Source organism: Choloepus didactylus, chromosome 4 (genome assembly GCF_015220235.1).
Source record: "Choloepus didactylus isolate mChoDid1 chromosome 4, mChoDid1.pri, whole genome shotgun sequence".
NCBI classification, from domain to species: domain Eukaryota; kingdom Metazoa; phylum Chordata; class Mammalia; order Pilosa; family Megalonychidae; genus Choloepus; species Choloepus didactylus.
Window position 1 is genome coordinate 94,441,392 of NC_051310.1, and position 18,314 is coordinate 94,459,705.

General features: G+C 39.4%; 1 protein-coding gene across 3 annotated transcripts in view; it reads left to right on the forward strand.

Annotated features, from left to right (window-relative positions):
* The window catches only part of PDE8A (phosphodiesterase 8A), a 202,056-nt gene that overhangs the window by 112,367 nt on the left and 71,375 nt on the right, over nt 1-18,314 (forward strand). For all 3 annotated transcript variants that reach the window (XM_037833126.1, XM_037833125.1, XM_037833127.1), the window contains exons 2-3: nt 6,383-6,436; nt 9,007-9,197. In XM_037833126.1, coding sequence (XP_037689054.1) covers nt 6,383-6,436; nt 9,007-9,197 — 245 coding nt within the window. The remainder of the gene's footprint in view (nt 1-6,382; nt 6,437-9,006; nt 9,198-18,314) is intronic.

An 18,314-nucleotide genomic window follows, 5' to 3' on the forward strand; every position in this document is an offset into this window, starting at 1 on the left:
AGAAGACTGTCCCCTACCCCAGGATTCTCACAATATCTGTTGATGTTAGTTCCTTTTCTGTGTACTTCCTCTATTCTGTGGTTTCTCCTTCAAAACCCAAAATTCTATTTTCTTGGGGATTGTAAGAAAATAGCTTTTTCCTTGATTTTTCTGAGATGATTATTTGAAATTTAGAATTAAAATTAGTAGTGAAACATATTTCAAAAGGAAGCTTTAAAGAAACCAGTGTTATTTATTATTAAAAATAACGTAGTCTAATTGCTAAGAATAGTTTGGTTGCCCTCATAAAAGAGGATGAAGAAATGGCTTAACAGGTAAAACCTGTGTTAAGAGGGTCTGATGGTTTAACACAAGGAGATTGAAATGGACTTTTTGTGGCAGACTTTTTCTCAAATAGCATTCAGTCTGGAAACCCACTTTCTACCAAAAGCCATGATGGAGAAAATGTATTTAAGTATTAAGAATGTCTTGGGTGCTTTAGAACCAAAGCAGGTGCTTTGTAAATGGTTGGGTATCTCTTTCCACTAATAACAATGGCTATAAGTTACAGAGCACTGAGCTGTGCCAGGCACCATGCAGAGCTACATATCTCATTTAATTTTCACAATCACTATTTTCTAGGTGAGATTTAGCAAAATGAAGAAAATTGCCCAAAGTTACCCAGTTTTTCAGGGGAGGGGTCAGAGTTTAAACCCCTATTTGTCCAACATCAATACTGGTTATGGGACTGATTTGGTTAATTCTAGATAATTCATTCTTTTATGTGGGTTGTCATTCCCAGTGTAATCCCCTTGATACCATCAAGTTTCATTAGCTAACCCAAAAAAGGCTAGGCTGGCATTTGCAGTGAGGATGCCAGGAGTGATAAGGTAGGCAGGAAAGTTAACTGGAGAACCTTCTGAATAAGGCTCACTGCTGTTGAGTGTGCAGTGTGTTACACCTGATGGGTAAATGTAAACATGCCTCAAATGGAGATACTGTTCTGTCTTGTTCTCTGTTGAATCCCTGGCACCTAAGAAAACACTTGATACTTAGTGGGTACCAGTAAAGTTTTGTCAGAAGAATGAATGCTGTTTTCCAGTGTTTGTGATCTTATCTCAGCTAGATATAGATTATGGTCAGGTGACTTTAGACCTTTCCCAGTGGAGTATGAGAAGATCACAGAAATTAAATTCATGCAGCCCGGGGTCCCATTCCCACCCTTGCTGCTTACCAGCTGTATAACTGTAACTGCTCAGAGTTTGTTATTTTATCAATAAAATGGAGTAAATGAACTTACTTTGTAGGGTAAGGAGTAAATCAGATTTAAATATGATTGGAAATCAAGTATTTAGCATATAGTAAGCACCTTCTTTCTCTATTAAAACAGACTGTACCATGTTGTTGCAATTTACATTGTCCTCTCATGCTCAAGGACAGTGTTGTTCTTTGCACTCCCAGTACCTAGCACAGTGCTTGGCCTATGACATAAAGTAGGTGGGCTCCAGATGTCTGGATTGGTTCAGACTCGTCCCACCTAGGAGCTGATGTCTCCTGATTCTTGTCCAGGTTGTGTCCCTCTAATTTAGTGACCACTGTTTGTCGAGAGAGACACACACACAAGAAACCCACTATTCAGGGGAGGCCTGGGAAGGACAGGATGGCTCAGGCAAAAACCTGATTTATGCCTTTGCTACAGTTACTGGGTCTGTGTATAATTAACGTAAATCGATCCCTGCTTAAATTTCTATTCCTAACAAGGGGATGTAGGAAAAGGAGACAGAGCACATAATTCTTTTGTGGTTCATCATGCTTAGGCTTTTCATAAGATTCTTTCCTTTCTTCCTGTTTGTTAATGAAATAAAGTTTATGTGAAAATACTCTGAAAACTAGAAAGCACTATATTATATATATACATATATGTAATAAGCTGGTACAAATATTTCTAGATAAATGATTGGTTTAAAAAGATTAGCTGTTGAATAAACATTCATTCAAAAATATTTTTTGAATGCCTTCCAGGCACTGTTTTGGGTATTGGGAATATAGCAATGACTAGAACAGACAAAATCCCTGTCATAATAGAGACAGACAATAAAAAAGATAAATAATAAAATTTGTTGAATGTCAAATAGTGTTTAAGAGCAAGGGAGTAAAAACAAAGCAGGGCAAGGAATAGAAAGGGTCGGGGGAGTAGAAATTTTAGATAGGCTGGAATTATATATGTATCCCCCACCACCCACACCATCAACACTCATAACATAGTAGCTTTGTGTTTTAGTGTCACATCTTAAATGATGTTAGGTCAGTTAAGCAAACAAAAGAAATCAGGAATGTGGGTCATCCAAAGCTTCTAATAATTTATTTCATGTTTCTATAGGTCATATTTACCCCCAAAATTACTTTAAAATATTAAAATGCAAATAAGCATCCTTATTGTCTGATATTCTAATTTTATAATCTCCTTTGTTAACAAAAAATCCTTATAAATACACAAATATTTTAAAACCCAGTAGAATATACTCAACAACTTGTATAATTGCCAGTGTCAGCCCTTGAACATATCATTGTTTTTTTGTATCCTAAAAATATCAGTGCTTTTGCAGATGAAAGATTAAATCAAAGCTATGTTGTTTAAATTGGTTAAATAATGACTATTCCCTTCTTAATATTAATGTGAAAAATAAACTGTTATGAAGAGGGCTGTGACTTGAAGCATTAGGTCAGTTTCACTATGATTTTCATAAAGAAAGGTTGACCACCAGAATTGCAGGAGTTCTCATTTCTTTATCCAGAGGAGTTGGGAAGTTGTTTACTCTGTGAGGGCCCACTGCTGACGTGTGCTTACTGAGCAATGTCATCAGATTTCCTGGTGGTGGTTATTTTGGGGGGAAAGTGGTAAGTAGTTGTCCGGCTCTGGTGGGACTCGGCTGGACAGAGGTCCTGAGAGCCGGATATACCCTGTAGAACGGATGTAAGGTTAAATGCAGTCTAGTTAAGTAAATAAAGTAAGTGTTCAATGGTAAAGTGGAGCTGCTGAAACATTAAAATTTTTAAATTAATCTGCTGAGATTAAACCGAGGCAAAATTCATAATCTTAAATCTTTTAAAAAATGTGTTTCCAATGTGCTTATTAGAACAATTTATGAAAAAAAGATGAATCTGTAGCATCTTTCATTGCTTAAAATAAATCCAGTGGTGAGTTATTTTTATGAATTGAGATCGTAAACTTACGCTGTCTTTTGTCTGTAAAAATAAGCTATTTCACCAACTTTTGATGGGGGTGATAAGGATTTTGCCCTGAAGTATCCATACTTTTATCTTGTCCCATTACACACACACACACACACACACACACACACACACACACACACATTTTTAGTCACTCTAGTCATTAACCTTTTAAAATTTTTATTAGCTATTGCTGTTTATTTTCCTTTTCCTGGTTTCCTTAAATTTGTACTGATTTTCTCAAAGTTAATAATTTTAAAGTTTAGTATATTTAATTAATTTGTTTTTGTTTCATGACAGAAAGAGTTAAGACTATCAATTTTGCCTCTGAGAATAACTTGGCAGTATCCTGTAAGTTTTATTATATGATATTTATGATTTTCTAAGTAATCTGTAGGTATAATTTACATTTCCCTCTTTGACCCAGCAATTTTGAGTGATAATATTTTAAAATTTCTTTGGGGTTGTTTTTTAAACTTACGTTTTAAATTTTTGGTTGGATTGTGTTATTGTCAAAAGAATTAAAAACCGTGCAATTTTTACTTTGTGGAATATGTTTTAAGGTTTTCCTTGTGACTGGTTATATCATATACATTTATAATATTCATAAATATTTTCTTTTCCATTCAGACTTTGTTTTTCGTCTGTTTGATCCTTCATAGCAGGTTCCGTTAGTGTTCTCCATCACTAGTCTGAGAACCCCAAGTCATGTACAAGGCCCTAGTGCTTTCTAACCACTTTATCTTAGGCAGTAGCAGCTCCCTCCTGTTGATGGTCTTTCAGCTGTCTCTTAGGAAACAGTCCCCAAACTATGGGAAATCAATGCAAAATGATTGTCCATCTTTCTTCTTTCTGAGCAGTTCTACTGTATTCTCTAAGTAGCAGCTTTGTCCCATTCCTTGTTCTTTCATTCATTTATCACTTTAAACTTTGTTCATAAAAACCAACAAAAAAATTCACCATTCAGATTGGTCTCTCTCAGTGCCTCTTGCTTTCTTTCTTGCTGTGAGAATATGATTTGGTAATCCAGATCTCTCTTTCAAGACTATAGCAGCCCTCTTGGACCCACATCTTCTCTTTAAGAAATTCTGGCTTTGGCATACAGCTGTGCCTCTCAAAATGAGGCCAGCCCACAATTACATAGCACAGGAGGATAGGTGGTACCGTGGGCTGTCTGATTTCCTCACCCTTCCACCTTGCCAAAGAGATCCTCCTCTTCAGTCTTAGGTCTAGAATAGCAGCAACCGTCATACTTCTGCATCCTGAGAGGTAAAATTATTACAAAGCAAATCAGAAACTGAGCCAGTGGCCCATAATTAACAGGCGTCAGCTTCTAACAGTTAAAAGAATACATAAATTTCTCCCATCACTGGGCAAGTTTTGTTACATGTATTTACTATAGGATAGTTCACTGCTTGTGGGGAGAGACTGGAGGTGGGTAGCCAGATAGGGAGCATCTTGTAGGAAGTCTTATGGATCTATTCTTTTGTTGCTGCATTCTAGATATGGAATCATACTGTCACCCAGAGGCCAGCGTAAGATAGAGCTTCTAACACATACAGTATCTCTGGGCAAATTGCAAGAAAGGAACACTTCTTCCAGGTAGAACCTCAGTGCCAGGGTTCATTAACTGGGGCTTAGATTTCAGCCCCACATTCTCCCTCCCTTGGGCTCCTTTGTAAGTAAGTAAGGTACTTAGAACCTTATATTCCCAACTATAAAGTGAGAATATTCTCACAACGTTGCTGTGAAAGTTCAGCAGGATAACATGTGTGGCCCTTAGCACAGTGCCCTGTACATGGTAAGCCCTCTATGGATGCTCTGATTGTCATTACTCCATTGGAGTTTGGTTATGACATTGTGTTTTTGTCTTTGTGTGTTTTAGTGTTCTCAAATGGATAAGCATTTATTGATAAGAATTACGCTAGGTAATAGGGATAGAATGGCAAACATGTTCTTGTTCCTGGCCTTGAGAAGCTCATGATTTTGGGAGAAGACAGACAAGTACACATGGTAGACATGGATAAGTGCCTGGGGAAACTGTTAATGGGTCAAATTCGTAAGGGCTCCCTGCATAAGTGGTCTCTCAGATGCATGGTTCCAGCCAGTCTCAGCTGGGTAAAGAAACTGGAGCTGGAGATCTCACTGACAGTTTAAGATGCTTATGAAGCCTTTTTTAAAAATATATTTCAAGTTAATCTGAATGAAATGTACTGTCATAGAAAATAGAAATTGTTCAAAATGACTGAGGAAGAACCTACATAGACTATTAACCACGGAAGAAGTGGAAAAATGTAGTGCCTTTGGTGTGCCCTGGTTTCGGAAAACTGGAGGAAATTAGGATTCTCAGTATGAGGGTGGTAGAAGAAGATATTCAACATACAGGATGGAGGTTTAGGTTTGGCTTCAGAGGGAAAGGAAGCAGCACAGACAAAGGCACAGTATGGGAAAGAACATTGTATATTCAGGGAGCCTCCAGTACATGCCTGTTGCCACGGCACAAGGAAGAGGCAGGAAGGAGACTATGAGGAGGGAAGAGGAGCTCTGTCCAAAGAGTTGGGGCCCAGAGTGCTGGTCCTGGCTCTGCCATTCATTAGCTGTGACTCCCTAGGTTAGTCACTTCCTGTCTCCGGGCCTCAGTCCTCTCCTCTGTAAAATGAAGAGTGTCTGACATCCCATGGTTCTGACTGCTGGGTTTCATTATTCATGTGCCATTTTAATTGTAAGATTTTATTGGCCATCATGGAAAAAATGGAACTGGGAATGGCAGGAACCAATGTTTATTCAGTGTCTATTGGAGGCTCATTATATTGTAATCTCGTTTGATCTTTTTAACAAAAATAATTTAATATTACTATTGCCATTTTACAAATGAGAAAATTGAGGCTGAGGGAGGTTAAGTAATTTACTAAAATCACACAAAGCTAGTAAAAGGCAAAGCCAGGATTAGATCAATTTCATTTCTCCTTCCCTGTTTCCATCCTCCCCTGGGGTTTATAAGGAGCTCCTTGGAATTCCTCATAATTATTTCTCCATCTACTAACTGTTTACTTTATGTGATTTTTTTTCTAGACTAGAAAGTTTCATTTTCATCTGTGACACTGATTAGAAAGAAAATTTTAAGCAAGCTTCTCTTTTCCTTAATTTCTAAGCAAGTCTCTTTCTTTAACAGGTATCAGCTGATGTGCAGTTTGGCCCCATGAGATTTCATCAAGATCAACTTCAGGTAATATTCATACCAATGAGCCATACCATAAGTTTTCCTTTATTTTTTTTTAATTCAATTTTATTGAGATATAGTCACATACCATACAGTCATCCAAAGCGTACAATCAGTTGTTCACAGTACAATTATATAGTTGTGCATTCATCACCACAATTAATTCTTGAACATTTTCATTACCACAAAAAATAAAATAAAAATAAAAATAAGAATAAAAATTAAAAATAAAAAAGAACACCCAAAACATCCCATTCCCCCCATTCTTCCCTAGTATTCACTTACTTTTTGTACCCATTTTTCTACTCATCTGTCCATACACTGGATAAAGGGTGTGTGAGCCACAGGGTTTTCACAATCACACGGTCACACGTCTAAGCTATACAGTTATACAGCCATCTTCAAGAATCATTGCTACTGGGTTGCAATTACAGTTTCAGCTATAGCCTTCTAGCTATTCCAATACGCTAAAAACTAAAAAGGGATGTCTATATAATGCATAAGAATAACCTCCAGAATGTCCCCCTTGATTCCATTTGAAATCTCTCAGCCACTGAAACTTCATTTTGTTTCATTTCTCTTCCCCCATTTGGTCAAGAAGGCTTTCACAATTCCTCGATGCCGGGTCCAGGTTTATCCCTGGGAGACATGTCCCACGCTGCAAGGAAGATTTACACCCCTGGGAGTCATGTCCCATGTAGGGGGAGGGCAGTGAGTTTACTTGTCAAGTTGGCTTAGAGAGAGAGGCCCCATCTGAGCAACAAAAGGGTTCTCTGTGGCTGACTCTTAGGCACAATTATAAGTAAGCTTAGCCTCTCCTTTGCAGTAACAAGCTTCATAAGGGCAAACCCCAATGTCAAGGGCTTGGCGTTCTAAATTGGTAGTCCCCAATGCTTGTGTGAATATCAGGAATTCCCCAGGTGGGGAAGTTTAATATTTTCACATTTTTCCCCAGTCCCTCAAGGGGGCTTTGCAAATACATTTTTACTCTCTGCCTAAATTACTCTGGGATGTATCAGGGCTTCACACTAACCTGTACAAACCAACCAGCATACCATGAGTTTTGCATGTTGATTTTCTTTAAAGTGGGGGAAGGAGAGGAGCCTAAAAGGTATACATGAAAAATGTTGCCCTTGGGCAGCAATCTTCGATTTGAGATAATGGTATTAGATCAATGTTAAATTTGCTGAACTTGATAACAATAGTCAAGGTTACCTAAGAGAAAGGCCTTTTCTTAGGTATATACATTGAGACATTTAGAGATGAAGAGATGTCTGCAACCTACTTTAATATGGTTTAACAAAGAAGAATAGAATGTACAATAATGTGCACACGTGTGTGTATGCGTGTATGACACAGAAAATAAAGCAAAGGTGGCAAAATGTTAACAGTTGTTGAATCTTGAGAAAGAGAGTATACCTAGTGTTCATGGTCATTCACAACTTTTCTGTAGGTTTGAAATTATCCAATATGAAAATTTAAAACAAATACTCCCAGTCTTTTATGTTGTTGAATCAACCCTGTCTATTGAAGAGAAAATATCTGTAATTTGTCTCATCTAAAATATTAGACAGAAAATAACCAGCTGAAAATTTAGCCCCAAAGTTATTTGGTGCTTCCTGCATTTTCACTATTACATTTTAACAGATGTGAAAAGGGTTGGCAGAAATCCTTTGAATTTATGGTATTTTTGCTGTTGGGTTTAGAGAAACTAAGCCTTGGGGGAATGGGTTTCTGTCAGCTTTGTAGTCCCAGTCTTACAGGCTCCCCTACCTCCACCGTATCACCACTATGCAGCCCCTGTCAGTCAGTCTGGTTCTGAAGGGGTAGGGCAGTGGTGCTCCTGAACCAGATATGGCTGGAGATGCTTGGCATGATAGGGTAGAGGCAGTCTCTCCTGTCCCCCAGGCAGTAGATCCAGGCCTCACTTGATCTGCGCGTGGACAGTCAGCCACTGTCCTGGATCAGAGGCACAGGTGCTGCTTCTTACCCTAGGTACTTTTCCTCTGTCACCTAATAGGCAGCCTTTGAACTGTAACATTTGATCTACTTTAAATCTCCCCTCTTAAAAATCAGTTATTTATTTGTTTTTTATTTGTTTTTGTTTTTTTTTTTTTTTACCTTGGAGAAAATGCATAAAATCTGGAGTTGAAACTTTTAAATACATTATTTAAATAATTAAATATTCTAGTAGTTTCATTGCAATGTTAGTGTTTGCCATCTGAGGACTTACTTTCTGTTCACTAAGGTAACTATTTCTGTGTTTTAATTGATACCATTTCAAGATAAAACACTTAAGGAATGATTACTGTATAATATATTGATCAAGTCTTTGTTGAGTTCTGCCAGTAGGCTTATCTTGGATTTCCAAACTAAGAGTAGATGGAAAATAGCATTAATTTGGGGGAGCTAGGGATAATGTCCCCGAGTTACATATAGGAGAAGGATTTATAATACCAGGTTTTTATGTTTACGTCTGTGCCTTGAAAACAAGTGGAAGTTTTCTGTGGCTTGTTAAGAAATAACAATTCTATCAAGAGCTTTTTAAAAGAAGTGTTCCTGCTCTTTTGATTCAGGTACTCTTAGTGTTTACCAAAGAAGATAGCCAGTGTAATGGATTCTGTAGGGCCTGTGAGAAAGCAGGTTTTAAGTGTACAGTCACCAAGGAGGCTCAAGCTGTCCTTGCCTGTTTCCTGGACAAGCATCATGACATCATTATCATAGACCACAGAAATCCTCGGCAGCTGGATGCAGAGGCACTTTGCAGGTAAGCCTGAGCCTTGGGCCTAAATAGTACCATTGGCATTTGTGTCAACAAATGCAACCTGGAAATACATTAAGTTCAAGCTCTCTCTTTTTTTTTTAATGTTCATTTTATTGAGATATATTCACATACCATGCAGTCAGACAAAACAAATTGTACATTCGATTGTTCACAGTACCATTACATAGTTGTACATTCATCACCAAAATCAATCCCTGACACCTTCATTACCACACACACAAAAATAACAATAATAATTAAAGTGAAAAAGAGCAATTAAAGTGAAAAAGAACACTGGGTGCCTTAGTCTGTTTGTTTGTTTCCTTCCCCCATTTTTCTACTCATCCATCCATAAACTAGACAAAGGGGAGTGTGGTCCTTATGGCTTTCCCAATCCCATTGTCACCCCTCATAAGCTACATTTTTATACAATCGTCTTCAAGATTCATGGGTTCTGGGTTGTCGTTTGACAGTTTCAGGTATCTACCACCAGCTACCCCAATTCATTAGAACCTAAAAAGGGTTGTCTATATTGTGCATAAGAGTGCTCACCAGAGTGACCTCTCGGCTCCTTTTGGAATCTCTCTGCCACTGAAGCTTATTTCATTTCTTTTCATTTCCCCCTTTTGGACAAGAAGATGTTCTCCATCCCACGATGCCAGATCTGCGTTCCTCCCTGGGAGTCATATTCCACGTTGCCAGGGAGATTCACTCCCCTGGGTGTCTGATCCCACATAGCGGGGAGGGCAGTGATTTCACCTTTCAAGTTGGTCAAGCTCTCTTTTAAGTTGCGTTTCATGCATGTAAAATAATCAAGACATTAGAACATCATTATTTCTACAACTGATTTTTATTTCTTTTTTTGTTTTGTTTTATTTTGCTTTGCTTTGCTTAAAACAGTAAGAAAATATGTATGAAAACCGTTGAAAGTTAAGATGAAACCCAATCTGTAAATAACCACAGTTGTTACCTGCATATCACTAAATCAAGGATTATTATAATTTCCAGATGTTTTTAAAGTTATGAAACTTTTTAAAATTGTCTGCTATTGATAGGTGACTGCCTTGTTTATAATACTTGTAGACTATCCAGTATCCTGAGAGAATTTTGAGAACAGATAGAAATCTAAGAAGATGCTTTTCAAAGAAAGTTATTTGCTGCTAATAGAAGCAAGGCAAAGTAAAATACTCATTTTTATTAAATAGAAAACTTTTATTTTGGGGAAGGCAAATTGTAATTTTAATATAATGTAAAATTTTGTAACATGTTATTGTTAAGGATATTTAAAATCTTGACTTTTAAGGGATAGAAAAGATTTTAACCAAATATACAGAAGGTTAAAAACTGAGGTGACAAGAAAGGGTTAAAAAACTGAGGTGATATATCGAAAATGTCATTTGCAGGATCTGAGGTGACTTCAACATGCATGTTTTCCTTGGCAGTGAGAACCCATATTTCAGGTAGTCAGACTCAGTAGCTTTCTCCCTAGTGTGGCTTGCCGCCAGCAGAGCTTCCCCTCTGGCCTTGATCTGATGTGTGAAATGCTGCCTGTGTTCATCTCTTACTTTAATCTGGTGGAGTCCACAGTGAGCCATTGTGACTGTAGCCCAGATTTGTTTTACGTATTATGTGGCCAGTCACTCAGCACATCCACAAGGGATCACAGCCCAAGAGAAATGAAGAGAGCTCTGGCCAGGGTGGAGGGAGGCCTGGGTCCTATACGTTTGGCGCTTCCCCTGACCAGCTGCTTGACTTGAGGTAACTCTCTGCTTTCTCTGGGATGTGTCTTCTTAGCTGTAAATTTTAAACACTTGGTTTCCAGGATCCCTGCTATTGTGGTTTGCTAATGCTGCCAGAATGCAAAATACCAGAAATGGATTGACATTTATAAAGGGGGTTTATTTGGTTACACAGTTACAGTCTTAAAGTCCTAAAGTGTCCAAAGTAAGGCATCTACAATAGGGTACTGTCACTGAAGGATGGTCAGTGGCATCTGGAAAATTTCTGTTAGCTCGGCAGGCACGTGGCTGGCGTCTACTTGCTCCCAGGTTGTGTTTCAAAATGATGTTCTCCAAAATGTTGCTCTTGGGACATTTTGTCCTCTCTTAGCTGCCATTCCTCTTCAAAAGGTCACTCGCAGTTGCTCTGAGGTCCTTCTGTCTGTGAATTCCTTTATATGACTCCAATGATCCAATTAACACCCACCCTGAATGGGCAGGATAATACCTCCATGGAATTATCCAATCAAAGTTCTCGCCCACAGTTGATTGAGTCACATCTCCATGGAAACACTCAATCAAAGAATTCCAGTCTAATCAACACCAATACGTCTGTCCCCACAAGATTGCATCAAAGAATTTGGCATTTTCTGGGGGACATAATACATACAAACCAGCACATCATCTATCTCTAATGCTCAATGGCTATTACTTAGAGGAAGGGAAAAAAATACCTCAAGTAAATGGTACTTGGTAGTATTAGTGGAATGTGGAAAGGTGGGAGAGGTATTTAAAGATGGCCAAATGGCAGCCAAAACAGAAAAGATGAGGAGGGATGAGGTGCTGAAGAAAACTTGGCCCCTTTCCCAGTCTTCTCCACAGACCACATCTAGCCTCAGATGTGTGCTGAATATGACATTTCATACTCATAAAGATGTCTCTGCTAGATCTTGTATTATCAAAGGAATGTTCAGTTATGCTAAACTTTTTATGGGAGGAAAATGTACTATTGTTATGCATTTTAGAAATATTTTAAACAACTAAGTTTAACACATTCAGCAAATTTAATTCTTTACAAGAGAATTTTCTTGACCAAAAATAAATAAAATGAAGTTCTTGTATTTTACAAGCCTTTAGACTAATGGAGATGAAATATTTAAATGTAAAAAGTACTGTTAAATAGCACTCAATCAAAAACTCACACAAATACCAAATTCCATGCATATTATAGTTAACCAGAGTTCCCTTGTCATGTAAATAAAAACTTTTTATAATTTAAAATAAAGAATGTGAACTGGATTGTTTAATAATGTGGTTTTAGAGAAGGGTAGAATGTCATATATGCATCTCCTCTGCAAAGTCTCCACCACTCTCCATCCAGCTTCTGCTGGGGATTTAGGACCTCCCCAAAGGAATGCTCTGAGTTTTAGGAGTTCCCCTCATGTTAAGCCCACCTTCATCCAGATTTGGCCCACAGGGTCACTAGAGCAGGTCTAATCCCCTTCCTCAGAATAGATTTCCAACATGTGAGAACAGGGTCTAATGTTCCCCTGAGACTTCTCTTTTCTGGTTTGAGCACATCCTCGCTGTGCCCAGTGGGTCCTCACAGAGCATGCTGTCAGATCCCAGCCCCATCAAGGATGCTGCCTCTGAAAATCCTCTTCCAATGATACCTCCAGAACTGAAAAGCTCACACTAGGTTTGGATGGACCAATAAGGAGTAAATAGATTAGTCACCTCCCCCATGCTAGCCAGAGAGCAGACATTTACACATGCAACCCCCATCCCATTCCTTTCCTGATGGCTGTGTCTCAGCCTCACCAAGAATCTTAGGTCTTCCTCACTAGCTGGTATTCCACCACATCATTCCCATCTTGTTAGGGGTATGGGGAGGGTCCTTGTGCCATTGGTAGTAAGTTTTGTTGAGGCAAGAGTAGGCCCTGTCTTTATTTATTCTAAGTTGGTTTCTTCTGGATTTTGGCCCTTACCTGGTTTACCTCCCTTAAGATCATCCCCTTTAAGGGTGTCTGCCCACTATGGACTGTTCTTTCTGGGCTCCCCCTCATGAACCTGCTTCCCCTGTGTCTCAGCAGACTTACCCAGCTTACAAGATCTTAGCCCTGGCAGAGTTCTTTTCTTCCCTTCATCTTCCCTTTTGGGATACCTAATCAAGACACCCTGTAAGGAGTTTTTCATCAGTTACTGACCTGTCCAAATAGCATTCATCTTTCTATAGGTTGCATTTGGAACCCTTAAACTCCTTGTCAGATACCTTGCTAAAGGCCATTTTTTTTTTTGAAACAGCTTATTAATTCACTTGAAATACATTACATATGTTCTCTGATCAAGACAGTATTAGAAAATAAATCAATTACAATATCTTATCTAGTCTTAATTATGGACTAGATAATGCAACAATTATCAATATTTTGAAATCTTGTTCCATACATTCTACTTTTTTTTTTTAACCTATAGTATGTTAAAGCAAATCCCAGGCTTCATTCAATTTTACAGATACATATTTGGTATTCATCTCTAAGAAATCCAGACTTTACTAATTCCATGACATTATCAAACCCGACTGAAATAATTCCTTAACATAGTACTTAATCTGTTTTCAAATTCTCCAAATTGTCACAAAAGTATTTTCTTACCCTTGATTATGTCTGTCAGATCCCAAACCAGGACGATATGTTGCTTTTGGTCATTTTTTTTTTCATTTTTATTGAGATTGTTCAGATACCATACAATTATCCAAAGATCCAAAGTGTACAATCACTTGCCCCTGGGTACCCTCATACAGCTGTGCATCCATCACACTTAATTTTTGTTCAATTTTTAGAAACTTTTCATTACTCCAGACAAGAAATAAAGTGAAAGATGAAAAAAGAAAAAAAGAAAAGGAAACTCTAATCCTCCCCTATCCCTAACCAGCCCCCCTCAATTGTTGACTTGTAGTATTGGTATAGTATATTTGTTACTGTTTATGAAAAAATGTTGAAATACTACTAACTGTAGTATATAGTTTGCAATAGGTATATATTTCTTCCCTATATGCCCCTCTATTATTAACTTCTAATTGTATTGTCATACATTTGTTCTGGTTCATGGAAGCGATTTCTAGTATTTGTACAGTTGATCATGGACATTGCCCACCATAGGATTCAGTTTTATACATTCCCATCTTTTGACCTCCAACTTTCCTTCTGGTGACATATATGACTCTGAGCTTCCCCTTTCCACCTCATTCACACACCATTCAGCACTGTTGGTTGTTCTCACATCTTGCTACCGACACCCCTGTTCATTTCCAAACATTTAAGTTCATTCTAGTTGAACATTCTGCTCATACTAAGCAACCACTCCCCATTCTTAAGCCTCGTCCTATATCTTGGTACCTTATATTTCATGTCTGTGAGTTTACATATTATAATAAGCTCCTATCAATGAGACCCTGCAATAATTGTCCTTATGTGTCTGGCTTATTTCACTCAGTATATTGCCCTTGAGGTTTGTCATCAACCCCTTTTTTTTTTTAATATGGTTTTGTTCACTCACCATACATTCCAACCTAAGTAAATAATCGGTGGTTCTCTGTATGGTCATATGTTTATGTGTCCACCACCTTCACCACTGTCTATATAAGGGCATCTACATTTCTTCCACAAGGCAGGAGGGAGAGTCAGAGAAGGTAGAGAGACAAAAGAAAGAGGAAAAAAAAATGACAGCTAGGAAGCAGCAAAAGGAAAAATAACCTTAAATCAAAGTAGAGTAAAGAATCAGACAACACCACCAATGTCAAGTGTCTAACATGCCTCCCCATCCCCCCCTCTTATCTGCATTTACCTTGTTATATCACCTTTGTTACAATAAAGGAAGCATAATACAATGATTCTATTAGTTACAGTCTCTAGTTTACATTGATTGCATTCCTCCCCCAATGCCTCCCCATTTTTAACACCTTGCAAGGTTGACATTTGCTTGTTCTCCCTCGTAAAAGAACATATTTGTACATTTGATCACAATTGTTGAATACTCTAGATTTCACCAAGTTACACAGTCCCAGTCTTTATCTTTCCTCCTTTCTTGTGGTGTCTCACATGCTCCCCACCTTCCTCTCTGAACTGTATTCATAGTTATCTTTGTTCAGTGTACTTACATTGTTGTGCTACCATCTCCGAAAATTGTTTTCCAAACCACGCGGTCCTGTCTTCTATCACTCTGTAGTGCCCCCTTTAGTGTTTCCTGTAGGGCAGGTGTCTTGTTCACAAAGTCTCTCATTGTCTGTTTGTTAGAAAATATTTTGAGCTCTCCCTCATATTTGAAGGACAGCTTTGCTGGATATAGGATTCTTGGTTGGCAGTTTTTCTCTTTCAGTATCTTAAATATATCACACCACTTCCTTCTTGCCTCCATGGTTTCTGCTGAGAGATCCGCACACAGTCTTATTAAGCTTCCTTTGTACATAATGGATCACTTTTCTCTTGCTGCTTTCAGGATTCTCTCTTTGTCTTTGACATTTGATAATCTGTTTATTAAGTGTCTTGGCATAGGCCTATTCAGATCTCTTCTGTTTGGAGTACGCTGTGCTTCTTGGATCTGTAATTTTATGTCTTTCATAAGAGATGGGAAATTTTCATTAGTTATTTCCTCTATTATTGCTTCTGCCCCCTTTCCCTTCTCTTCTCCTTCTGGGACACCAATGATACATACATTATTGTACTTTGTTTCATCCTTGCATTCCTGGAGACGTTGCTCATATTTTTTCATTCTTTTCTCCATCTGCTCCTTTGCATGTAGGCTTTCAGGTGTTTTGTTCTCCAGTTCCTGAATGTTTTCTGCCTCTTGAGATCTGCTGTTGTATGTTTCCATTGTGTCTTTCGTTTCTTGTGTTGTGCCTTTCATTTCCATAGATTCTACTAGTTGTTTTTTTGAACTTTCGATTTCTGCCTTATATATGCCCAGTGTTTCCTTTACAACCTATATCTCTTTTGCAATATCTTCTCTAAACTTTTTGAATTGATTTAGCATTAGTTGTTTAAATTCCTGTATCTCAGTTGAAGGGTATGTTTGTTCCTTTGACTGGGCCATAACTTTGTTTTTCTTAGTGTAGGTTGTAATTTTCTGTTGTCTAGGCATGGTTTCCTTGGTTATCCAAATCAGGTTTTCCCAGACCAGAACAGGCTCAGGTCCCAGAGGGAAGAAATATTCAGTATCTGGTTTCCCTGGGGGTATGTCTTAGAAAATTGCTCCACCCTTTGATGCCTCAGGTCACTGTGCTTTTCTGCCCAGCAGGTGATGCCTGTTAGCCTGTAATTCTTGACTTGTGTGAGGAGGTGTGGCCGTGTTCCCCCAGGCTCTGGGATCTGGTTCTGAATGGAAAGGGCCCCACCCCTTTCCTCTTAGAGAAGATAGACCCCCTGGGGGGGGTCATTAGCATTTCAGTGGTCTCTCTCTCTGCTTGTGCTGTCTCCACCCTTCTCCGAGTCACAGCCCTGGAAACTGAAAATGACTGGGGCTTTCTCCACTGAGCCGAAAAAGAAACAGACAGTCCCCTTCAGACCTATTCCAAGGCAATCCTCCGTCTCTCCAAGGTCAGTCGTCACCCAAAGCCTCTGTCTGTTTTTTGGGGGATTCATACCTGTAGTGAGCAGTTCACACTCGCTACTTAAAACCCCAGTTGGAGCTCAGCTGAGCTATATTTGCTTGCTGGGAGAGAGCTTCTCTCTGGCAACATGAGACTTTGCAGCTCAGGCTATGGGGGAGGGAGTCTCATGACTTGTATCCGCAGGTTTTACATACAGATTTTATGCTGTGTTCTCAGGCATTCCTTCCAATTCAGGTTGGTGTATGATGAGTAGACAGTCTCGTTTGTCCCCCTGCAGTTATTCTGGGTTATTTGCTAGTTGTTTCTGGTTTTTTGTAGTTGTTCCAGGGGGACTACTTAGCTTCCACTCCTCTCTATGCCTCCATCTTGCCGTCTCCCTCGGCCATATATTTTTTGTGTGCTGAATTTCCCAAATCTACCAGCTTAGGAACCCTGCTTTGCAGATTTTCTCAGTTCCGGATGCTATATTTGGTACTAGTGATACATAAATGAGCTACTGCTCTATTGGCAAGGCAGGTGAGTGAATTCAGTGCGGGCCAGTAAGTGCCCACAGAGTAGTATAAACAGAGTACTGTGGGGGCCTGTTTTCACAGAGGCCATTTGGGTTGAGTCTTGAAGGATGAACAGGAATTTTGAAAGGAAGAAAGGCAAAACGTTCCAAGTAGAAGGAGCAGCATGCGTAGGAACAGGCATCAGCAAGCACAGGGTGCCCTGGGTGCCTCTGCTAGGTGTTGCATGGCCCTGGGTCAGGCAGGTATGGAACACGGCTCAGGGCAAGACTGCACCAAAGGCTTTGGACTTGACCCGGTGGGCAGTTGAGACACCAGTGTATTTCATTGAGCACAATGAGAGATCACTCTAGCTGCCAAGTGGAGAATAGAGTAGAAGACAGAAGAAGTTGATGCAAGTCAATGAGTTGTGAGGCTGTTACACACTATTCTGTGCAGTGCCTGATGTCAGTGCCGCCTTCCAACTTCATTTCAAAAACCCCATGAAGATAGTAAAAGAGACAAAAATTGACCACAGCACTGAAAAAAAAACAAAGATGATAGATATGTCAGAAGCTGGGAGAAGAGAAAAGGACAGGGATTCCCACTATCTGTTGTATGGTGGGGACTAATCAAGAAGCCTATTCCTGAACTGTCCCACACATACTTCAGTTTCTAAGGCTGAAATACCAGTGGCCTTAAAGGGTAGAGGTGGGGAAAAGGCTTTGCCACATGCTTACTGTGTCCACTAAGATTGGGATACTGGAACTGTATTGACTGGAGGAACAGATGACTAGGCCAGAGGTGGGCATCCCTGCTTCCGTGAGCTGGCCAGAGGCCTGCCCTCCAGCCCCTGCTGTTCCTGCTGCCCCTTCATTCTTTACTTTCTACAGCCATTCAGAAGCCTAAGATGGGAGCAGAGGGAGATGGACAGAGACATGTGTTTCCCACCAAGAGGCATGAGCCTGGGTACAGTCTTCTTATATGCATTTTCAAAACATCAAACTACATCAGTTCTCAGGTTTAGTTTGAAAACTGGAGAGAGCAGGAGAGGGTCCCGTTCTGTGCAGAAGACCCCTGCTAGTAGGATGCCTGCTGGCAGCACTCTGAGCTTGAACATGCACCTGTTGACCTGATCTGCAGGCCTAGACCTAAGAGGAGCACAGCTTCTCACAGTGAAGGGTACAGCAGGGCTTGCTAGGGAAACTCTTCTGACCCTCTCTGCTGGCAGTCTCTTGGCTTGGGCAGATATTGCTCCCATTCTACGGTGAGTAAACCAGATAAAGAATGGGACCTTTAAAAAGCT